Source organism: Perna viridis, chromosome 2 (assembly GCF_037379345.1).
Source record: "Perna viridis isolate PV_CMFRI_1.1 ecotype Kerala chromosome 2, ASM3737934v1, whole genome shotgun sequence".
NCBI classification, from domain to species: Eukaryota; Metazoa; Mollusca; class Bivalvia; order Mytilida; family Mytilidae; genus Perna; species Perna viridis.
Genome location: NC_142446.1, coordinates 5632153 through 5657838, shown reverse-complemented (window position 1 = coordinate 5657838; position 25686 = coordinate 5632153). Strand labels below are relative to the sequence as shown.

The following is a 25686-nucleotide window of genomic DNA, read 5'->3' as shown; positions in this document are numbered from 1 at the left end:
TCCCGAAAGTCTACTTCACATAGTGCCAGTCTCTGTAAATTCCTGTACATATACTCCACATAGTGCCAGTCTCTGTAAATTCCTATAAGTCTACTTCACATAGTGCCAGTCTCCGTAAATTCCTGTACATATACTCCACATGGTGCCAGTCTCTGTAAATTCCTGTACATATACTCCACATAGTGTCAGTCTCCGTAAATTCCTGAAAGTCTACCATCATCTTAGTTCTACCATTTTCTGTTTTCCCACATCTTAGTTCTATCATATCCTAGTGCCCACATCATTGTTTTCTATCTCCTGTTTTCCAACATCATATTTTCATGTTTCCCCACATAATAGTTACTGTGGTTTGTTTTAATTTTAGTTTTTGTTATGTGGGTAGAGGAAAAAAGACATTTTTTAGAGTACTTGAATTCATGATATGTGGATCAATATATTTTTTAAGGTACAATTTCTCTACATTTCCAGTAAAATAATTTCTACAACGAGGCCTTATTAGTTGAATATTAAAAAAAACAAAAACAAAATTTAATAACACTTACGTGTGTCACAACTCTGACAATTAAGGCAGAAGTAATTTAAAAATATGATTGAAAGTTGGATATATTCTGGAAATTAAAAAAAAATATAAAAAAACCAATCTTATGAGACAAAAGTCTATTTTGTATGCAAATTAGTTTACAGAATCCTTTCAAATCAAATCAAATAAGCTTTATTTTAAGTTGACAAGTTCATTACAACAATACAACATAAGCTCTTGAGAACTTTTATAACCGACATAAGGTACATAAATAGCTATACAGTGCATGCATACATGTAATATACATTGACAAAGCAATAAGACAAACAATTGTAATAAGACAGACACATACAGCACACCGACATAAATAGCAATTTTTTTTAAAAATCAAGCAAATCAAGTAATGAAACTAAAAGCAAAACAGGCAGTCAACAAAACAAAATAAAGAAAAATCAACAAAAATATGGTTTCGTGGTCACTGCTCCATGCATGGATTAACAGTCGCTACAAGCAACACAAGACCATTTTTTTCCCTCCCAGCTTGAAATCATGGCTTTGAATTGATTGAAGTTTGAGCACTGCCTGAAGTTTTCAGGCAGATAATTCCACAGGACTGGAGCAGCATACCTGAATGATTGTTTCCCATACCTTGTTGTTTTAATAATAAGTTACTGTATATCTGAAATTATACAAATAATTTTGTTTACATGTTAAATCAGATAATACAGGTGGAGTCTGATCATATAATATTTTAAAAGTTTCTAATGCCATTACTCTGATACATCTTACTGTAAGACGCAATGGGGCTGCGCATCTACCGTTAATTAAATTTTGCAATCAACTAATCAGTTACAGGTAAATCTCAGTTAAAGGTAAATCACAGTCACAGGTGGCTGCACATCGGCTAAAATTGACACACACCTGTCAATTAATTTCCAATAAACAATTAGGGGACTTGTAGACAGGATGTTTATACAGTAATAAAACTATGCAGACTGTAATTTATAAGGGTTGATTGGAAAATTGTCGTTGGTCATTTGCAAAATTTGTCGGTCAATGGCCGGCATTTTTTACCGTTTCCAGATTCATAGTCTTACATGTTAAGTAGGCATCTTGGCCTCTGCTAAAAGATCATCATAAGAGGAGTTATAATCAAAATAGACATATTGTAAAGCTCTTTCTTGTATTTTTTCTATTTTCTTTGTATTAGTCAGTGAGCAAAAGTGCCAAGAAAGAGGGCAAAAATTAAAATTTGACAATATGAATGTGTGAAAAATAGTCTACTTAATTTACGTAGGTTTCTACCAATTCTTTTTAAAATATCAAGTTGTTGTACAGCTTTCTTGCAGATAGATTTAATATGGTTGTCAAGATTTAACAAAAAATCAATATCTACACCTAAAAATATTACAGTATCTTCACAGGATATATTAATATTACCAATGTTAAAAGTTGGTGCTCTATCTGCGGCCTTTCTTCCTATGGCTGTCACTTGGAACTTTTCTGGGTTTGCTTGCATACAATTAAAATGGAACCAGTCTATTAAAATTTTGCTCTCTGATTCTAAAGTATTTACAAATTCATTATAGATATTAGAAGCGTAAGATAATGTGTTGTCATCTGCATAATTATACAAATTTCCTTTATCAATAAAGTAAAAAATATTATGATAAATACATTAAATAGTAAAGGTCCTAATATTGAGCCTTTATCAATATCTGCCCAATGGCTTACAATACCACATATCTTTATTTGCTGTTTTCTACTAGAGAGGTATGACAACATTAAATTACAGGCTTCCCCAGACAGGCCATAGGAGAACAGTTTACAAATCAATATATCGTGAGGGAGGCAGTCAAATGCTTTTGATAGATCCATTAGAATAGCAGCCAAATATTTATTTTATTCCAAAGAAAGTTTCCAGTTTTCCAAAAGTTTATGTAGAGTTGTTTGACAGCCATGTCCTTTCCTGAATGTGCAGAGAAATTTATCAAAAATATTTTCGAAAAAATCAGAAAGTTGCTTTCCCAGCTTTTTTTCGAAAATTTTAGAAGGAATGGGGAGAAAATAGTGACAAAATTTAATTTTGTCATAATATTTCTCAGTTTTGTATGAACATTTGTTCACTGAATCCAAACTAAACTAATTTGCATACAAAATTGACTTTTGTTACCCAATATTCAAATTACGTAACAAAAGTAAAGTGTGTGATACAAAAATGAATTTTGTCATGACAAAAATAACATTTGTCCACTAAAAGATTACTTTGTATGACAAAATTTAAATTTGTAGTATGTTATAAATTTTGTTAATCTGAACTCATTTTTGTTGAACAAAACTCCCTTTTGTCTGTACAAAATCACAAGAGTACCATTCAGCACCCTGTAGAAGGCTAATAAGCACTAATAAATAATGAAACTATAGCATACTTTCTCCTATTTCCATCTTAGTTTTACTATCTGCATATCATAATTGATCTTATAATACATAATTTTGTTATTAAGTTTGTTTTTTAGGTTATTGTGACCAATCAGATTACAACACGGTATGGACAGAGCATTACACCGTCAGATCTTGAAGAAGGTAGGACACAGGAGCATGGAATTATCTATACAATCAAAATACTCCTTGTATATACACAATAATGGAGACAGAAAATATCATAATGAGCCAAAAAGGGTGAGTTGTGATGTTCTGTCATTCAAAGTTGGTGTTATTCTGTTATTACTGTTATCAACAATTGAAAAAGAATCCAATAAAAATGACAACTAAAAAGCTTTATTGTCTTAACTCTGGCATTGATTCATAAATTTTCTGTCACTTTTAACTTAATATATAGAGGTTTCTGTGAGTATACCATGTAGTTATACATGTATATATGATAAATATCAAGCAGTTTCAACTCCCTAACCGACAACTTAATTTTTGCATAATGAGTTAATACAGTTCGTCACCTACAGAAGTAAAATTTGCTTCAATTGACATATTTTTAAATTTTAAAACCTCTAGAGTATTTATGCTCAATAGAAAAGGACGTGTTTGCTAATTTCTGTTTGTTAGTATCACAATTGATACTTAACCCCGTGTTTCGATGTAGAAGCCGGCGTTAAACAGGGCTGTATAATATCGCCCACATTATTCTCTGTCTACATAAATGATTTAGCAGACCAAAATAAATGCATTAAACTGTGGTATCACTATAGACGATTTTCAGATGAGCATTCTTCTATACGCTGACGACATTGCGTTGATTGTACCAGATGAGAATAGCTTACAATGTATGATGAACACTGTTACCGACTGGTGGAAACTTTCAATTAACAACACAAAGACTGAAGTCGTTCACTTTCGAACTCAGTCAGCTGTGAAATCAGAATACATGTTCCGTTGCTCTGATAATAACATTTAATATTATGACAGTTACAAATACCTCGGAGATTGGTCGATGAACACCTGAGATTTAACAAACACGCAAAGGAAGTAGAGCTCTTGAGTCATTGATGTCAAAGTTAGTAGCTGCAGATGGAATGATTCATAAAGTTTATACAAAATTATATACATCTGCATTAGAACCAATCTTGATGTATGGGAGTGGAGTTTGGGGAACTAAACAACTCAGTTGTATATCATCCGTGCAAAATAGAACATGTAAATTCTTCTTGTCTACAGGGAAGTTGACCTCAAATATTTCTACAAGAGGCAATATGGGTTGGACATCAGCTGCAATGAAACGACATGTAAACTACTGTGTAGTTCTGTGTAGATTAGTACAATCTGATGATAAAAGGAAATGTCAGAAAATTTGGTGATGTGCATCATGGAGACGAAAAGGTTGGACATTTGAAGTAGAAAAGACATTAGAACAACTGAACATAAGAGACATGGTATACGATGAGACAATATCAACAAAAGGTGTGATGAGAAGTGTCACAGAGAAATTAATAGAACTAGATAACTCCAATGGCATGAGGAACTATTTAACGATAGAAGTAACTTAGAAAACGGTAACAAGCTGAGAACTTACTGTCAATATAAACATAGTGTTGAAACTGAACAATACGTAAAGCTGAACATTTTGAGGATGGAGAGACGGCCCACAGCTCTGTTTAGAGTTGGCTGTCTACCACTTGCCTATGAAACGGTAGATATTCCAGGCTGCCAGTTCCGATTGATGATAGACTTTGTCTCCTATGTGACAATTGTTCAGTTGAAACAGAGAAACATTTTCTTATTGAATGTCCTCTATACAGTGACTTACAATATGAATTGTTTTTGGTATGCTCTAATCATATTGAAAATTTTAACATTTTAGACAATGATGAAAAATTGTTTGAGTATAATAAGTGTAATGACATTCAGAAATCCATCGAAAAATATGGCCATTATTACTAAAAATAGAACATAGGGGTCAGACAGTATATTTTTGCATACATCTCCAAATCTGTTAGGTTTAGCCAATAGCTTTCAATTGCTGAAATGATCCTTATTATAAGGTTATAAATGTGTCCAATGAATCAAATGGAGTCAAATTTGTCTGACAACTCAGGTAAGAGTTATTGCCCTTAAAAGGCAAAAATTTAACCAGGTGAGCGATTCGGGCTCCTGGGAGCCCCTGTTTTTATTGATTTTATTTGGCTTATTCAAGATATATTCATATATAAGAATGAGAAATCTATATGCCATATTTTAAATCTATCCATTTTTTACATTTATTTTACAAAGTATAATTTTGAGTACTTTTTATCGTTAGTTTTAATAATTATATCAAGTTTGATTTAAAGTATCTTATTGTTAGTTTTAAAAAAAAATGTTAATTGGCTTTTTAATTGGTATTATTGAAATTTTTATGAAATGATAAATTTATATATATTTAGTTTAATAATTCAAGGTAGATTTTTTGCTCAAATTTTTAGTTTATTATTACAATGTTTTATACATGTATATAATAGTGTCTCATAAGTCTAATAAGGCTGGGTGTTGATTGTCTATGTATATATCTATTGTAAGATCAATGTGTGACACACTAATAAATAAATTTATTATTATTATCTTAACTGTTTGGTTGTATCAAAATTGATTCTTGACTGTTTGTTAGTATCACAATTGATACTTAACTGTTTGTTAGTATCACAATTGATACTTTTGAGATTTGTTTGATTAGCAACATTAAAAGTTACCATGTACATGTATTAAAATACTGCTGAAAACAGCATTTTCTAGTTTTCTATCAAAGGTCACATACATTTGTCTCTAGAAGTTATTTCACACCAAAAATGCCTCAGATTTGGTATCATTTGATAGATTATTCAACTTTTTTTTGTTTTTGTTTGTTTTTGTTTTTGTTTTTGTTTTTTTGTTTGTTTTTGTTTTTTTTTATTTTTTGAGCAGAGTTGCAAAGAAGTTGCACAGGCAGGTAGGCAGAAGTGTGCAACATAGGTTTGGGACATTGACTGGAAAAGTTTATATCCAATTCAAACCAAATTTTAGAATATTGTTACATACTAGGTAAGTGAGATCCCTATTGATTTGGAGGAAAAGGCTCTACCTATATTGATAGAAGAATGAGGTCTTAAAGGTTTACAACTAATTAAAAAAAAAGTCACAGTAAAAATATTTCTTTCTCTCAGCTTGTGCACTCTGGTGCGTTTTTTTTTCTTTTTTTTTTTTGATCTTTAGTTAATTAAATGAACCTTATGTTAAGGCCTACAAAGTCTATATTTGCTTATAAAAGTTGTAGGACAACTCATTTGAGTTATTGCCCTTTAAAAGCAAACCAAAAAAAAATCTTTTCTGTTTTATTCAACATCTTGCTTCCCATGATAAAAAAAAAAATTTTCAGTTGATGAAATAATCCCTATAATCCCTATGATTGATGCCTGCTACAGCTTTTAGAGATTAAAGTTGTTGGATGACTCCTTGTAAGAATTATTGCATCAATACCAATCTTTTTTTTTTGGATGTGGCACCTTTAACCCCTTATAACTCAAAAACCGTAAGAGGTATCTGAAATCTGATTGACAGATGCAGGCAGGGATTTTCATATTAAGGAATCCAATAAAAAATATGTTTTTGAAATCAGACCAAAAATAAACAAGTTATTGTCTGGACATCAGGAAAATGCATGTTTCTGGCCCCCTTTTTCCCAGATTTTGGAAAAAAAAAATTAAGTCTTTAGCCCTAAAATCAATCCAAGTAAGATCATTATGGTATAGATCATTTTGAAAAATAGACATCCCTATTTTTTTTTGCTTGAGTTTTATAGTTGAATTCTAAGATATCTGGTTTTAGACCCCTTTTGGCCCCTAATTCTAAAACAGTGACGGCTATAACCCCCTTAATTGATACCAACCTTCCTTTTGTGGTTTGTAACCTTGCTTTTGAATTTTCTTTCAACCAACTAATATTCAAGTTGTTGCACAGAGTAGGGTGTCTACTGATAATAACACTGACAACAACAGCACCATACTGATATATGACCACAAATAATTTGCTGTCATATAAAAATGGTAGCAGGCCGGGAAAAGGTTTCAAATGCAGAATTTTTTTTATTCCTCAATCCCGACATTGAAAATTTCAAATTCTTGAGATACAGAAATGAGTTTCAGGAGAGCAGTTCAGACCCTCCTGGGCATTGAGTTAAATAATTTTCTATCACAAACTTTACATTAGAAAGCCTGCTTCACTCATATTGAAATGCTTTCCTTTACATTAACAAAATAATTATCACTGTTTACATTTGTTTGTTCAATGGACTTGATGATAGATTAGTAATATATGTATATTTGCACAAAGGAGGCTAGTTAGTAATCCATCTTAAGGTGAAGTGAAATTGAAAAAGGTAAAGACCTGATTGATCTTTATGTTGTACATCTAGACTACCCACTGTAACTTGGTTATGATACCACAGTATAGAATGGTCTGTTTACCCTGTAGTTAAAAGTCATGATTACAAAATATCCGAAGAGTAATTGCACATGGGTAAGGTTTTTATTTTGATCAAGACTGGTGTCAAATGGAATGATTCTTCTTCTTCTTCTTTTTTTTTTTTTTTTTTTTTGTCATCGTTGTCTTTAAAATGTTACAAAAATTATCCTTCAATTATTGAATGTTATTTTTTCATCTTGAGTTTACCAAAATTATCCTGAAACTATTGGAGACTTTTCCTTCATCTTTAGTTTTCCAAAATTATCCTTAAACTATGTAATGCTATTCCTTCATCATAGTTCCCACATCATAATTTACCATTTTTCTGTTTTCACACCTCATATTTCTACCATCTTTAGTTTTCACACATCATAGTTCTCCCATTTCCTGTTTTCACACATCATATTTCTACCATCTTCTTTTACATTAACATAAGTTTACTAAAATTAGCTTTAAACTATTGAATGCTATTCCTTCATCTTTAGTTTATGAAAGTTAATCAAAGACTGAAGTCTTCTTGGTTACCTTGATAGGATTTCTCTTTCATATCAAGACAACTGGTTACCAAAAAGTGTGGTTTATGATTTCGTTCCACAAGTTTCTCTCAAATTTTTAGCTATCAATGGATCGCGTATGATATTGTGCAGGGAATCAGATTAGGAACCAGATTTAACAACTTGCAATTACTATATATAGATATATATATCAGGATAACGTTTATGATCTATATTGTCAATTGTAACAAGCCCCTGTGTCTGAATCGGAAACTGTGTAATATTACATAAATTCAATGCCAACTGATCATTTCATCTTTTAATATTAACTTCCTGTTCTCATACAAGCAAAAAACACGTTGAACGCAAGTGTATGATATTTAACAGGTACATTTTGATCTTGTATGAAACTAGAATTGACGGGATCTACGTCATCGATCAGCTGCATGAGGTGGTGTAGTAATGTATAATTATGCAAATCATGTGTAATGTAAAGTACTGAAGTTATGAGTGCAAGAAATCAGTTACAATATTAGTGACTTGAAAATATGTTGGGTTCATCCACAATCCAAATAAAATGGTGGCCTGAGCAGAAATAAGAACAGAAACCAAAAGTGCCTAACTGGCAAAACCTAAATTCTTATGAAATTCTCAACTGCTCTACCAAAAATGTCATTTACAGTATTGAGTGTACTCTATGTTGGTGATACCAAACAAACATTGTGAAACCGTATGTATAACCATCACACTAACAGTCCATAACATAGTAGACCGTACCACATCGAGTAGTTTTGGATTAAGAAGTTAGGTATTGCAGTTTTTTAAACCTATTAAATCTGAACCATGGTGAGAATGGGAAATTTATCCCTGTTCCATTTTCCAACAAGGGAATAGATGCTATTAACATCAGCTATATTCTTCATCATAAAGAGGTAGTTTCCAAAATTCCATCATATTTCAAGTTGTTAACCCTTACTTCTACAGAGAAGATCACAAGTGCCTTTCTCAAGGCCGCCTCTTTCTACATAAAGGAGATCTTTTACTTACACCTCATATCTTTTTCCACTATATTTGAGGTTTTAAGAAAAGCTAAGAAGATGTAGGTTATCAGTGCAGTTGGTACCAGTTTATCATGGATTCTGGATTCAGTGGAGCTGGTACCAATTTATCATGGATTCTGGATTCAGTGGAGCTGGTACCAATTTATCATGGATTCTTGGTTAATGGAGCTGGTGCCGATTTATTATGAATTCTGGATTCAATGGAGCTGGTGCCAATTTATCATGGATTCTGGATTCAGTGGAGCTGGTGCCAATTTATCATGGATTCTTGGTTCAGTGGAGCTAGTGCCAATTTATCATTTATTCTTGGCTCTGTGGAGCTTGTCCCAATTTATCATGGATTCTTGGTTCAGTGGAGCTTGTCCCAATTTATCATAGATTCTGGGTTCAGTGGAGCTGGTGCCGATTTATTATGAATTCTGGATTCAATGGAGCTGGTGCCAATTTATCATGGATTCTGGATTCAGTGGAGCTGGTGCCAATTTATCATGGATTCTGGGTTCAGTGGAGCTAGTGCCAATTTATCATGAATTCTGGGTTCAGTGGAGCTGGTCTCAGTTTATAATGGATTATTGCATATCAGTTATAAATTCTAACATCCTGTTGGTTAAATATATCAATTTATGGTTATTCAATGCAATAAACAGTAAAGTAAATTATGGTGATGGTGTATAAAAAAATAGGAAATAACCGTGTCTTGTGGACCAGAAAACTGATATAGTGCTTTGACTGGGGAGTAGCATTTCTCTTGGTTTCTACCCTTGGGCAGTCTGCATTGTGTGATATTGCCCTCACAATCTTTAACTATTGTGTAATTATGGGTGCAGTGGAGCTGATTCCATTTTATCATGGATTCTGGGTGCAGTGGAGCTGGTGCCAATTTATCATGGATTCTGGGTTCAGTGGAGCTGGTGCCAATTTATCATGGATTCTGGGTTCAGTGGAGCTAGTGCCAATTTATCATTTATTCTTGGCTCTGTGGAGCTTGTCTCAATTTATCATGGATTCTTGGTTCAGTGGAGCTGGTGCCAATTTATTATGGATTCTTGGTTCAGTGGAGCTGGTGCCGATTTATTATGAATTCTGGATTCAGTGGAGCTGGTGCCAATTTATCATGGATTCTGGGTTCAGTGGAGCTGGTGCCAATTTATCATGGATTCTTGGTTCAGTGGAGCTAGTGCCAATTTATCATTTATTCTTGGCTCTGTGGAGCTTGTCCCAATTTATCATGGATTCTTGGTTCAGTGGAGCTTGTCCCAATTTATCATAGATTCTGGGTTCAGTGGAGCTAGTGCCAATTTATCATGAATTCTGGGTTCAGTGGAGCTGGTTTCAGTTTATAATGGATTATTGCATATCAGTTATAAATTCTAACATCCTGTTGGTTAAATCTTGATTAGCGGATGTTTAGAAATCCGAAGTATTGAAGGTAACCAGTCTGATTATCCGGTATTTACAGTCAGAACTAAAAAATTTGGATCACTACTTATTGATGGGTTATTTCCGTCAGCACACCTGACTTAAATATATCAATTTATGGTTATTCAGTGCAATAAACAGAAAAGTAAATTATGGTGATGGTGTATAAAAAATAGGAAATAACCGTGTCTTGTGGACCAGAAAACTGATATAGTGCTATGACTGGGGAGTAGCATTTCTCTTGGTCTCTACCCTTGGGCAGTCTGCATTGTGTGATATTGCCTTCACAATCTTTAACTATTGTGTAATTATGGGTGCAGTGGAGCTGATTCCATTTTATCATGGATTCTGGGTGCAGTGGAGCTGGTACCAGTTTATCATTGATTCTGATTATTTAATTTTGGTTCCTTTGTATTGATGATTTTGATCCTTCAGGATAAAAATACTTATGTTATTGGTTCTTGTCACGAACTTCCCTACTATTTCTGAACACTACACTAAATATTGTCCAAATGTAATTCCTTGTGTATCTTTCAATACCTCTTTTATAACCTGTAAATATGTTTCTGGCAATTATTCAGCTCATTGATATTCTTTTATTTCTGCAAATAAAATTAAGATCTACTGGGGTCTTCAAAATTCAACTTAAGATTTGAAGGACTCCTTTTTGGTCTTGAAAGATGTTTAGTAATGAATTACATTCCTTTCATCTGTGGCAACATCCCTTCAGCACCTGCATATGAAGTGTTCATATCACAACTCATAAGTTATGCCAGAGCTTGCCAAAACTATGCAGACTTTTTGTATTGCACTAGACTTCCAACAGGGGCTTCTGGAATAGGGTTATGTTGCTACAAGTCATCACTACGTAAGTTTTATGGTCATCATCATGAACTTGTGGATTGTTACGGTGTATCATCTGCACCATGAAAACTGATTTGTTCAACGTGTCATAGTTTTCGTTTTCTCTTTCGTCTACCCCGGACTTGACTTTTTATGAGCAACTTGACAGGTGTTTCTAGAAAAGCAGAGGCTGCTTACCCTGTGTACCTGGTCCATGCTCCCAGTTTTTAGTTGAGTCCGAGTTGCTTATTTGCCTTTGTTACTATGTATGTATTTTAGTTACTTGATGTTCTTTATTGTGTACTGGTATGTCTGTTTTCCATGTCTGGTCTTTGTCCCTGGATTACATTCTTTTGATTACTGCTAAAACCTTGGTTCCCTTGATTACACTTACATATAAGGAATTAAGTTTTTGCTGTCAACAGTGGATCCAGAGGGGTTGCTGGGGGTTGGCATCCCCCTGCCTTTTATTGGAAATTTGTCATTTTTATGTGTGAAATTGACAAAAAATGGCAAATTATGTCTTAGCACCCCCCTTTTCTGAGGAACCCTGGCTGGCACCCGCCCTAGTTCTGCTCCTGTGCAGTAATGTGTCAAGAGACATTAAATGTGTTGAGCATGTTCCATTTAACATACTTATCAGTCAAAATCTTAAATCTTTCATCAATATTTTAGTATTAATAAACAGGAAGTGAAGAGCAGCGAGTTCAATCAAGTAAATTCAAATTGATAAAAGTGTCTAGTTTTGGAAAATGTTCATCAAGAAGATTATTTTCTTAAGCTGTAATTGGTTTTATTTTAGTATTATTTTTGTGTGGAATAAATGCTTTATTAAAATAGTTTTTGAATGTAAATGCAAATAAACTTTTAGACAGGTTTAAAATTTATGAAAAAGGTGAAATGGACAAAATTTGTAAATGTGTGTGAAGTTGGATACTGTTTAAATATTGATTACATTTTATACCTCAGAAACCAGTAGTAAAGGTTAACATTCAGTATATACATAATAGGAAAACAGTTCTAAATATATGCTATATGGGAAATGCTTACATATAATTACAATTTTGTTCATGCTTACAGCACTATGATATTCCTTTGGTTCCAGTATATTGTTATAGCACCTGTAAGATTGTGGTTATGCTGTCTGTTCCTCTGTCCCCAATATGCAACTCCTTTGAAGCTGCTGAATTGAATTTGATGAAACTTTCACAAATTCTTTAAAACATGATGTAATTGTGCACCTCATACTTTTTTTCATCTGAATAACTTTTGGGGTTTCCTGATACAATACATGGACTTTGTCATTGGTCAAGGGTCATCATCCTTAAAGCTGCAACTCCTTTAAAACTGGTGAATGAATTTTGATGAAACTTTCACATGATATTATTGTGCACCTCCTATTTTGTTTTTCCATCTGAATGAGATAATGGTTTCTAGGGAGAGGAGCAGGGTTTTTTCTAGTTCATATTTATATGACTGTCATATGATGGTATACTGTTGTCTGTACGTCATTCACACTTTGCAAAATGACTCAAAAATGCTTTGGGCAATTTTGCTATAACTTTTGATGAATGTTTATTCTATTGATGTAAGCTCCCTTTCATTTAAAAAAAAAAATCTGATTTTATTTTATTATTTTTATTTTTTTTTTTTGAGTAAAGGGGGATTCCCATTTTTGGACATTAACTGAATAAAATCTGATGTTACAACACACAATGCAATGTTTGGTCTAAATGAATTTAGGGTGTATTCTATAAAAAACATTTCGTTCATTTAACTGCAGGTGCAGGGATATCAGGTATTTGTTTATATGTCTTGCTGTAATTATCTAATGAAAGATAAAGAGAATTATTGATGGTTGTATAAGAAATCCCTATTAGACCTGTTTTGGTGGGTCCAACATGGTGGTCTAAGGACCCATGAATGCAGTTAAATTAGACAGTTAGTTATGTGTTAATTAAGAATAGTTTACTGACCAAGCAGCCTCTAATCATATTTTTCATTATCAGGTGATGTGGTCTCTGATAGTGGGTATGTCACAGCAGCCTTGGGTAATACCTGGAGTCATAATATTAACACTCGACTAATTCTGCAGTACCTGGATGAAGAAAGGAGACAGGTAAAACCAATTACTGACAAAACTAGATAAGCAAATCATCTTATAGAAATGTGAATGTCGGTTGGGTGGGGAAAATATTTTGGAACATTTTTCTCAGCAAATATAAATTATAGTCGCAAGTTATTTGCAACTTCAGTATGGGGTTGTATATTGTGGGATTCAATTTCAGGTCTGTCACACTTCTACTTCCTGTTAACGGATCTGGTGTAATTTCATTATTTTCGGTCAAATGAATACTTAATGGCAACCCGGCCATTTCTTTCTTTTAACCATTTTTCATTTATGTTGATTTGTAGTTGATACAAAAGGGCATCTTGGCATTTTTTACTGCATCAAGCATTCCCCCCTGTCACAGTCTATTGACTTCAAAATTTCTTTTTAAGGTTTCTTATTAAGTCAGGTAAACTACTCATGCTAGGTCAGTGGAATTTAGTGTATAGTTGCACTACATCACAGGTCCATATCTGTTCAACACATATGCTCCACTATCAAATATTGAATAAGAGATCATCTCTGACATGCTACACATATTTCTGTGTAACTGCACTAAGATTTTGACCAGATTTATCTCCCTTTGTACAGGTTTTAGTGGCCAAATCTCCTGTTGCACCATTCACATCATTTACATACAGAATACAAGATGATGGAGTTGTTCAAGATAGTAAGTAATACACCAGAATTCATGTGTATTTACATTAAAAGATTTGAATCTGTCGGTTTTATTATATTAGCTGCCATGTGAATTTACAATATCTATTTGATTTGAAAGAAGCTCCCTTTTTATTTTCATTATTTTCATATTTTTATACCTCCATTAAAGTATAACCAACTATTGTACATACTCGGTTGTTGGATGTCTTCCTTTGATTGGTTACAGCAGTGATTGTGAGATATCTTCCTTTTTGATCAGTTACAGAGTGATTGTTGGATGTCTTCCTTTTGATTGGTTACAGCAGTGATTGTGGGATGTCTACCTTTTGATTGGTTACAACAGTGATTGTGAGATATCTTCCTTTTGATTGGTTACAGCAGTGATTGTTGGATGTCTTCCTTTTGATCGGTTACAGTTGTAGTTGTTGAATGTCTTCCATTTGATCGGTTACAGTTGTAGTTGTTGAATGTCTTCCCTTTGATCGGTTACAGTTGTAGTTGTTGAATGTCTTCCTTTTGATCAGTTACAGTAGTAGTCGTTGGATATCTTTCTTTTATTTGGCAACAGTATTGATTGTTGGATGTCTTACTTTTGATCAGTTACAGTTGTAGTTGTTGGATGTCTTCCTTTTGATTGGTATCAGTAGTATGTTTGATGTATTCCTTTGAATCGGTTACAACAGAGCTTGTTGGATATATTCCTTTTATTTGGTAACAGTAGTTGTTGTTGGATGTCTTCCTTTTGATTGGTTACAGTAGTAGTTGTTAAATATCTTCCTTTTGATCGGTTACAGTTGTAGTTGTTGAATGTCTTCCTTTTGATCGGTTACAGTTGTAGTTGTTGAATGTCTTCCTTTTGATCAGTTACAGTAGTAGATGTTGGATGTCTTTCTTTGAATTGGCTACATCAGAGCTTGATGAATATCTTCCTTTTGATTAGTAACATTAGAGATTTGTCCTTAGGATACTTGTTATGAATCCATTGTTAGTACAATACATGGTTAATTACTATAGACTGGATGTGCTTGGTTAAGTGTTCTTTGTTATGGCACTTTAACTTTTAAGAATGAATATATGTGTCTATATATTTTTATGAACACCAGTACCTCAATGCAAGAAAATAATAGCAGTGTAGTGATACACACAATGTTGACATCAGTAGTGGGAATTACTTATGGGGTATTCACACCTACAATGTATGAATTATATGACCGGTATTTTGTATTTACTCCAGTTTACTTTTTACTTCTTTCTGTAGAAACACATTGCATATGTACAGATAAACAAATATTAGATCTAGTGACTGATACTTAATACCAGGGTATTAGGGTATTAATAGATAAGGGTAGTAGGGTATTAATAGTAAATAAGGGTAGTAGGGTATTAATACAAGATAAGGGTAGTAGGGCATTAATAGATAAGGGTAGTAGGGTATTAATAGTAAATAAGGGTAGTAGGGTATTAATAGTAAATAAGGGTAGTAGGGCATTAATAGTAAATAAGGGTAGTAGGGTATTAATAGATAAGGGTAGTAGGGTATTAATAGTAAATAAGGGTATTAGGGTATTAATAGATAAGGGTAGTAGGGTATTAATAGTAAATAAGGGTAGTAGGGTATTAATAGATAAGGGTAGTAGGGCATTATTAGTAGATAGGGGTAGTAGAGTAATAATACTAGATAAGGGTAGTAGGTATAGCTAGATATAGCTAGTCTACTTGTAGACGAAAAGGGGAGCAGCGTAAGCAGAAGCCTTCCTCTGCCAGTACGTAGCCTCTACACTACCAAGACTCCTTCAATTTGCCTCCCCGAGGTAACACATGGTAACTTTGGTCTAGTACTCAAGGCTAACATGAAGGGGATCTCGGAGTAACAAGGACCCTAGAGGTGCAGAGTGCAGGCCCACCGGCGCATGGAACACGCCCTGGCTCTCACCAACCTTGCCCCACCTATGGGTTAAATAGATCGCTGCCTTGTGATGGACTGTTGAGTCAAAGGCTACGGGAGACAACCCAGACAGAAAACGATGGTCAGACAGGGATCAAACCTTTGGAAGGGAACCTGTCTAGGAGAGGAAACTCTGATGTAAAACCCGGCTAGAAAGGAGTCGTCACCCATGGTAGGGAACCTATCTAGGAGAGCAAACTCTGATACAAAAGCATGTGAGGGACTTGCTGACCACCACATTAAAATAAAGCTGAAGCTAGAGGGCCAACCCCCCACTAGTGGATACAAATGGTTACAGAAACGATTACAGTAAAAGTCATTCCTTGGACTCGTCAACGACTAGAGAAAGAGGACCAAACCAAACATCGAGGACAGCAAATGACGCAAAAGCCGATGAAGTTGTTCTCACCAAAACAACCAACAACCATAGGCACTTGGAATGTTAGAACAATGTATCAAAGTGGCAAAAGCTTGCAAATTGCGAACGAAATGGATAGATACAATATCGAAATTCTAGGACTCAGCGAAGTAAGATGGAATACAGCTGGAATGACAACACTTTCTTCAGGTCATACGGTCATATTCTCAGGAAATCCAAATGAAGAAGACATACATGACAAAGGCGTGGGATTCATGCTTACAAAGAAAGCCAAGAAATCGCTTTTGGAGTGGAATCCAATATCTGCAAGAGTGATATCAGCTAGATTTGACACTCGATTCCAGAAAACAACATTTATACAGGTGTATGCACCAACAAACACCACAGACGAAGATGATAAAAATGACTTCTACAACTTATTACAATCAGTTGTTGATGCCGTTCCTAAAAGAGACATCCTTATCATCTTAGGAGATCTGAATGCCAAAGTAGGTGATGACAGAGGAGGTAGAGAAAGGGAGATAGGACCACATGGAATAGGGCATATGAATGAGAACGGAGAGATGTTTGCTGACTTTTGCGCTATAAACAGTCTAGTAATTGGCGGTACTTGGTTTCCACATAAATCTTGTCATAAAACCACCTGGATTTCACCATCTGGAGACACTGAAAACCAAATAGACCACATAACAATAAGCCGTCGATAGAGATCTTCATTACAAGATGTACGAACAAAACGTGGAGCAGACGCAGCATCAGATCACCACCTTGTAATTGGAAAAATTAAACTCAAGCTTTTAACAACAAAGAAAAGAGAGACTACAAAAAGGAAGTTTAATGTTGAGAAGTTTAAAGATCAGAAAGTGAAAGAAAACTTCCAAATTACACTCAGGAACAGATTTAGTACTTTATTAGATCTTGACAACGAAGAAATGAACAATGATATTGATGACATCTGGAACTCAACAAAGACAGCCATTCTGGAAGCATGCGAAGAAACAGTTGGTTTCATTCAAGTGAAAAGAAAGAGATGGATGTCAGATCAAACATGGGATACAATGTCTGAAAGAAGGGAAATAAAAGAAAAGTTGATGAGTGCCAAAACCAGACAGCAAAAGAAAAACCTGCAAGACCTTTACAGCGCAAAAGACATAGAAGTGAAGAAAAGCTGTAAAAGAGATAAAAGAAACCATGCTGAAAAGTTAGCAGTAGAAGCTGGAAACGCGGAAAAGGAGACACCAAAACATTGTATAACATCACAAGACAACTCGGTGGAAAGATCTCTCAAAATGAAAATTTACCAGTCAAAGATAAAAACAACAATACCCTCACAAAGCTAGAAGATCAGCTTGACAGATGGAAAGAACACTTTAGTGAGGTATTGAACAGACCACCACCAACAAATCCACCAATACTTGAAGACTCCAACACTTAACATAGAGGCTGACAAAATTACCAAAAATGAAGTAAGAAAGCCCTAAAACATCTTAAGAATGGGAAAGCAGCGGGAATCGATGGCATACCACCAGAAGCCCTCAAGTCCATGAATGACACTACCATTCAATATCTTCTTGGGCTATTAAACCAGATATGGGAAAAAGAAAAAATTCCAAAAGACTGGCAAAAGGGACTCTTGGTAAAACTACCTAAAAAGGGGGACAAATCCAATTGCAACAACTGGAGAGGAATAACTCTTTTGTCCATTCCTAGTAAAATCCTATGCAGTATAATCTTACAAAGAATGAAAGAAGAGATTGATAGCAAGCTGAGAGATGAACAAGCTGGATTTAGAAAAGAACGATCATGCGTCGACCAGATTGCTACATTCAGAATAATTATTGAGCAAACGATCGAATGGCAGTCATCCCTATATCTAAACTTTATTGACTTCCAGAAAGCATTTGACAGCATAGATCATCAGGTCTTGTGGAACATTCTAGGACACTATGGGATTCCACCTAAGATTATTTCCATGAATAAGTTACTGTATGAAGAATTCTCTTGTCAGGTCATACATGCTGGTACATTGACGGATCCTTTCCCTGTAACAACTGGTGTAAGGCAAGGATGCATTCTCTCTCCCCTTCTCTTTCTCATAGTCATCGACTGGATAGCAACAACAGCTTACAACGACCCTCATGGTATACAATGGACACTAACATCTCGTCTAGAAGACCTCGAATTTGCAGATGACATATGCACACTATCGCATCGTCTTCAAGATTCCCAACACCAGGTCAACCATCTCGAAGAAACAGCTAAAAGAACAGGATTGTATATCAACACAGCCAAAACCAAAGCCATGAGAATCCAACAAAACCAGATGGATCCAATATTGGTAAATAACCAACAGATAGAGAATGTAGATAAATTTACGTACCTTGGAAGTGTCATGAGTACAACTGGAGGCACTGACGAAGATGTACAAGCCAGAAAGATGAAAGCATTACAGGCTTTTTCCATTCTAAAGCCAGTATGGAAAAGTAGAACACTGAGAACGGCTACTAAGATCAGAATTTTCAACAGCAATGTTAAGTCTGTCCTGTTATATGGTTGCGAGAATATCAGATAGCTACTATTAATAGTAGATAAGGGTAGTAGGGTATTAATAGTAAATAAGGGTATTAGGGTATTAATAGATAAGGGTAGTAGGGTATTAATAGTAAATAAGGGTAGTAGGGTATTAATAGTAAATAAGGGTATTAGGGTATTAAGAGTAAATAAGGGTAGTAGGGTATTAATAGTAAATAAGGGTAGTAGGGTATTAATAGTAAATAAGGGTAGTAGGGCATTAATAGTAGATAAGGGTAGTAGGGTATTAATAGATAAGGGTAGTAGGGTATTGATAGTAAATAAGGGTAGTAGGGTATTAATAGTAAATAAGGGTAGTAGGGTATTAATAGATAAGGGTAGTAGGGTATTAATAGATAAAGGTAGTAGGGTATTAATAGTAAATAAGGGTAGTAGGGTATTAATAGTAAATAAGGGTAGTAGGGTATTAATAGATAAGGGTAGTAGGGTATTAATAGATAAAGGTAGTAGGGTATTAATAGTAAATAAGGGTAGTAGGGTATTAATAGTAAATAAGGGTATTAGGGTATTAATAGTAAATAAGGGTAGTAGGGCATTAATAGTAGATAAGGGTAGTAGGGCATTAATAGTAAATAAGGGTAGTAGGGTATTAATACAAGATAAGGGTATTAGGGTATTCATAGTATGACACATGGCTATATTATATAGTGTTGAACGGAGCATCTAACTATCAATGAAATTTAGGTCAAAAGTTAAATACTCGTATTTTTCAAAAAAACTTCTCTGCTGCTTTACATTCATTTTGGTGAAAATTTCAAATATTTGTACATCAAGTGTTAGCCCGTACTTTCATTTGGCAATATTTAGAATTATTTGATGCATGGCATGACCCAAGTTTAGGCAGAAAGTTTTGACATTTTGTCACATTTTTCCAGTTGGAATTTGAATTCTTTTTCTCTATTTATCAAAGATGTTTTTCTCTTCTTGCAAATGTAATGTCTTACTGTAAAACATAAAAACTATTGAAGAATATATCAAGTTCTGAATACTGATAGTGGAATATATCTTGTGCAGATAGTGTTATTTGAAAGTGGGCAACAACAAAAAAGCAGGGTCCTTACAGAAAACATTGTTTCCAACATGGGTCAAGAAAAATATTTGATATAGGACTACATCATCAAACTATTGTAGAGTTCAAACAGTGTTTCTTTTGTATACAGGAAAAAAAGATCAAGAAAATTACATCAATAAGTGCCACACTAGTATGTTTATAACTTGTGGAGGAAACAGATCCATTATTGTCCCCCCACGACGCGTCGTAAGGGGACATGGAAATGCCAGGTGTCCCTCACTCCATCCATCAGTTTGTTTTTGGTATATGGCCTTATTATGAAGAGTTAAAGATTAACTTTGATTTTGGTTATGGTTGGATAATTTTTTTTTGAAGTTATGACGTTTTATTTCAGTGAATTTACAGTTTTCTGCACTTTTTTTATAAGCCTGTCTAAATGCCTATTTGGTGGAAAGTATTGTGGTATACCGTTGTCTGTCCGTCCGTTGTACACACTTTGGACAATCGCTCAAAAACACTTTTTAGAACTTTGGTGAATTGTTCATATCTATTGACATTAGCTCCCTTATGATTTTTATAAATTTCAGATTTTTCATTTCCATGTTATGAATTTATAGCTCACCTAGCCAAAGGCAAATTTTTGGCTGGGTAATATTGTTCAGCATCATGAGATGGACCTATGCCAAAATTTTCAAAACAATTGGTCAACTGATGTAGGAGGTACAGCCCCAGAAAAAAATTTTTTGGCATTTTTCACATGTGGAACTTTGAAAATCTTCTTCTCAAAATCCATTGCACAGAATTTAATGAAAGTTGGCATTTATGTATCCAACACAAAATGACTGTTGGGGTTGTTGAGTCATGAAAAAACATGGCCACGATTACTAAAAATAGAACATAGGGGTCAGATGGCAGTTTTTTGCAAATAACTCAAAAATCGTTGCCTTTACCAAATTTCTGGCATTGGGTAAAATTGTTAAGCAGTATGAGAAGGTCCTATGTCGAAATTTTTAAAACCATTCATTGACTAATGTAGGAGTTACAACCCCTGAAACAGTTTTTTGTTGTTTTTTTTTCACAGGTACAACTTTGAAAATCTTCTCTAAAACCATTTAAGATCATTGAATGAAAATAAGCATAATAGTTCTTTAGTGTATTGTGCTCAAAATGACTGTTGTGATTTTTAATCTGTGAATAGATATGGCTGCCTATACTAAAAATGGAACTTTGGGGTCATCAGAAAAAAATTCAAAAATTGTTTCCTTTAACAAAATTCTGGTTCAGGTCATGAAAATGCTATGAAAAGCATTTCCTGCATATGACAATTTAGTTGATTTTAACTTAGCCTGTCTCATTCCTCAAGTTTTTCAAATAAGCATATGGTTATCCAGGTGAGCAATTCAGGCTTTCTTGAGCCTCTAGTTTTACTTAAAAAAGGGGGATTTTCGAGTTTTCGGACAATAACTCTAAAACACTTTCACTGACTTTTATGAAATTTTGGTGAATTGTTCATACCTATTGATGTCAGCTCAGTTTCAATTTTTATATATGTCAGATTTTTCATTTCTGTGTTATGATTTTTTACATTAAAAAAAGGGGATTTTCAAGTTTTCGTACAATAACTCAAAAACACTTCCACCTACTTTTATGAAATTTTGGTGAATTGTTTATATCTATTGATGTAAGTTCCCTTTCGATTTTTATATATTTCAGATTTATCTTTTCCGTGTTATGAATTTTTATACTTAAAAAAAGGGAGATTTTCTAGCCTTCCCACAATTACTCAAAAACACTTTCACTAACTTTTATGAAACTTTGGTGAATTGTTTATGTCTATTGAAGTAAGCTCCCTTCTGATTTGTATAAATGTCAAATATGCCAAGGAAATTTTATTCGTTGAAGAACCGTTGAAAGCAGACCATTTGTTATGATGTTCGACTAGTAAATATTAAAGGTATTTGGTAACATTGTCAGGATAGTGTGTTTTACAAGATAGGAATGTATGGGTGAAAAATCAAGACAACAAACTTAGTTAAACTTGAGGTAGCCTTGATAGTGCCAAATTTTTTAGGCAGTTTTTATTTACTTTTTTTTTTGTGGTGGGGGGGTATTTGACAGGGCTCACAGTATTTCTAGTTGATCATATAATTCATTGAAAGCATATGGCAATGGGTGTATCATGCGCTTAAAGCGCAGCTCTTTATTTTGTAATTCTTTTACCAATTGATTTTATCTTACTATGAAAAGTTACAGATTAAGTTTGACTTGGTTACGGTTGAACGATTTTTACAGAAGTTATGGCCCTTGGACTTAGAAAATTTCAGTGAATTTATAGTTATCCACACTTTTTTACATCACTTGGTGTCCGTTGTCGTTAACAATTTTTCAAAACTCTTCTCCTCTGATGGGATCCATCTGCAGTCAGATTTTCATTTTAATCCATTTAGCCATGTTGGAGTTATTGCCCTTTTTCAATGTTTTTTGCTATTTTTAATGTTATTTCTTTCAAAAATCTTCTCCTCTGAAAATACTTTACCAATTGAAACCGAACTTGGTACGAATGTTTCTAGGGGTATCCTGCATATAACTGATTTTGGGATTTTTGATTCATTGAAAAACATGGCTGCCATTACTGAAAATAGAACATAGATGTCAGACAGTAGTTTTTCCCATATATCTACAAAACCGTTAGGTTCAGCCAAATCTTTCTATAGCTGAAATTATCCTTATTTTTAGAACTACAAAAAAATCTACAGGGCATTAAAGTTATCAGACGACTCCTTATAAGAGTTATTGCCCTTGAAAGGGGAAAATGACCGTTTGAACTTTTTCAGCCAATGTCTCGAAAACTTTTATAGGTAGGAACTTTCATTTGCTGAAATAATCCTTATGATAAGGCCTATCAAAGTTTTCTTGAGTCAAAATTGTTGGACAACTTCTTGCTTAATTTATTGCCCTTGAAAGGCAAAATTGAACCAGGTGAGCAATTTAGGCTCCTGGGAGCCTGTTGTTTTTGTAATGCTTTTACCAATTGATTTTAAATTTTGTATGTAATCTTAATTCAATCTCAGTTTCCGCTATATAGATGATGTATTATCTTTAAACAATCCTAATTTCGGGGATTTGATACATCGCATCTACCCAAAAGAACTTGAGATAAAGGATACTACAGACACTGTGAAGTCAGCCTCATATCTTGACCTAGTCTTAGATATCGATGGTAAAGGAAAACTATTGACCAAACTTTACGACAAACGTGATGACTTTTCATTCAGAATTGTCAACTTTCCTTTCATCTGTGGCAACATCCCTTCCGCTCCTGCGTATGGAGTGTTCATATCACAAGTCATACGTTATGCCAGAGCTTCCCGAAACTACGCAGAATTTTTGTATCGTGCTAGAACTCTATGAAATAGGCTTCTGGAACAAGGTTATGTTGCTACAAGATTGAAGTCATCACTACAGAAGTTTTATGGTCGTCATCATGAACTTGTAGATCGTTATGGTGTATCCATCAGCACCATGAGAACTGATTTATTCAATGGGTCATAGTTTTTGTTCCCTCGTTTGTCTACCCCGGACTTGACTTTTTTTTTTTTATGAGCAACTCGGCGGGTGGTTCTAGAAAAGCAGAGGATGTTTACCCTACCGGTGCACCAGGTCCATGCTCCAAGTTTTTGGTGGAGTCTGAGTTGCTCATTTACTTTTGTTACTTTGTATGTATGATTTTAGTTACTTTGTGTTTGTTGTGTATGTCTGTTTTCCATGTCTGGTCTTTGTCCCTGGGTTACATGCTTTTGATTACCGCTATAACCTTGGTTCCCTTGATTACTCTTTAATTCTGAAACATTACGGATTAAGTTCGACTTTAGTTACTGTTGAACATTTTCATGGAAGTTATGGCCCTTGGACTTAGAAAATTTCAATGAATTTACAGTTTCCCACACTTTTCTTGGTAATGCTTTTACCAATTGATTTTATCTTTTGTATGTAGTCTTACTGTAAGAAGTTACAGATTAATTTCGACTATAGTTATGGTTGAATGATTTTTACAGAAGTTGTGGCCCTTGGACTTAAAAAATTTCAGTGAATTTACAGTTTTCCATACTTTTTTTGTAATACTTTTACCAATTGATTTTATATTTTGTATGTAATCTAACTTTGAGAAGTTACAGATTAAGTTCAACTTTGGTTACGGTTGAATGATTTTTACGAAAGTTATGGCCGTTGGACTTGGAAAATTTCAGTGAATTTAAAGTTTTCTGTACTTTTTTTTTTTTTTCGCGGGGAACATTGCCACGCTGTTCTATTATTGTATTTTCCTTTTATTTTCCTCTCAAGTTTATATTGCATCAAAGTGCAACTATATTAATTCTTTTCCAGAAAAGTTTGGTCGACTACCCTACTAGTGAAATATTCTTCTCCTTGTACAATATTGACATTTATACTTGTTTGTCATAGACTAATGATTTATCTGTATTGGTTATAGTTGATGGAGCCTCTCATTATCTTGGTACTGACCCAGGTATTCAGAGTGTTAGACCTAGATCTTCACTGCCAATGTGTTATGCTGCTAAATCAACATAGTTGGTAAGTACTACTCAACAATAACTCAATGGACTGTTTTAATCCTTAGGGCTATTTCAGAATTAATTGTGAGGGGGTGTCGGGAAGCATTAAAATTTGATTGATGGTTGTTATTTATGGTAGTTAGCCATAACAATGAAAGACAATAATCAGTTAAAATTATATGCTATAGGTGGGGACAAATAAAAAGTGCAACCCCCCCCCCCTTCCCTTCCCTACATATGCATGGTGGGGACAAAAAGTGCAACCTTCCCCTTCCCTTCCCTACATATGCATGGTGGGGACAAATAAAAAGTGCAACCCCCCCCCCCCTTCCCTTCCCTACATATGCATGGTGGGGACAAAAAGTGCAACCTTCCCCTTCCCTTCCCTACATATGCATGGTGGGGACAAATAAAAAGTGCAACCCTCCCCCTTCCCTTCCCTGGGGACTAACAAAAGGGGTAATATTACAGGATGATATTTTTACATTCCACATGATACTGAGTTATGATACCTTCATCTTCTATTTAGATACTAATCACTAATCTCATACTTTAAGAAACATCAAAAGAAGTTTAAAAGTAAGATTTATTTATGAAATTCTATAATAATGTATCTGTTATTCTTTACGATTAATATTAATATAAAACATTGTGAAAAATGACCCTGAATAACCTGGCTGTTTCTGGTACTTTGTTAATCTATCAGACTACAACAAATATAGGATGGTTTATTCTTATCTATCTACATAAAACTTGCACCATCCTAGATGAAAAAAATTCCTTGGTAAAGATGAAACTGAAGAAGGTTTGAGTCAGTTAGTTTGATGGCATAGGTGTGAAGTGAAGACAAACTAACAACAGACTAGATGGTTGACATTTTATAGTCACCTTTTCTAAACTACTCATATTTCTAACCAAAAGAGTTGTTACCTTAAGATGAAAAATTATGACGGCTCTCTCAGGGACACCAAGATAACAAAATAAATTATACATCCAAGTAAACAATGGTATCAATCCAAGGAAGGAAACTATCAAGTGAGTCAGATGATATGTTTGTTTACATTATAGGTATTGTTAGATATGACCAAGATCCCCAGCAGTCAACTTATTCTTTATCAGAAATACACTGGAGTCGAAATTCATGATCAGTAAATAT

General features: G+C 34.3%; 1 protein-coding gene and 1 long non-coding RNA gene across 3 annotated transcripts in view; one reads left to right on the top strand and one right to left on the bottom strand.

The window, feature by feature from the left end:
• Positions 1-25686, top strand: part of LOC148623442 (DNA repair protein RAD51 homolog 2-like) — a 66562-nt gene that overhangs the window by 33565 nt on the left and 7311 nt on the right. Inside the window, exons 7-10 of one of the 2 annotated variants that reach the window (XM_088565234.1) lie at positions 3037-3103; positions 13271-13380; positions 13963-14041; positions 24449-24549. In XM_088565234.1, coding sequence (XP_088421360.1) covers positions 3037-3103; positions 13271-13380; positions 13963-14041; positions 24449-24546 — 354 coding nt within the window. In that variant the 3' untranslated portion in view covers positions 24547-24549. The remainder of the gene's footprint in view (positions 1-3036; positions 3104-13270; positions 13381-13962; positions 14042-24448; positions 24550-25686) is intronic. The other variant, XM_088565235.1, reaches the window with a different exon arrangement.
• On the bottom strand, positions 11-25686 carry LOC148623443 (uncharacterized). Its single transcript, XR_015919427.1, has 3 exons — positions 25461-25686; positions 1961-2032; positions 11-1199 (listed from the first exon to the last, which is right to left on the bottom strand). It is a non-coding gene; the product is annotated as an uncharacterized LOC148623443 (long non-coding RNA).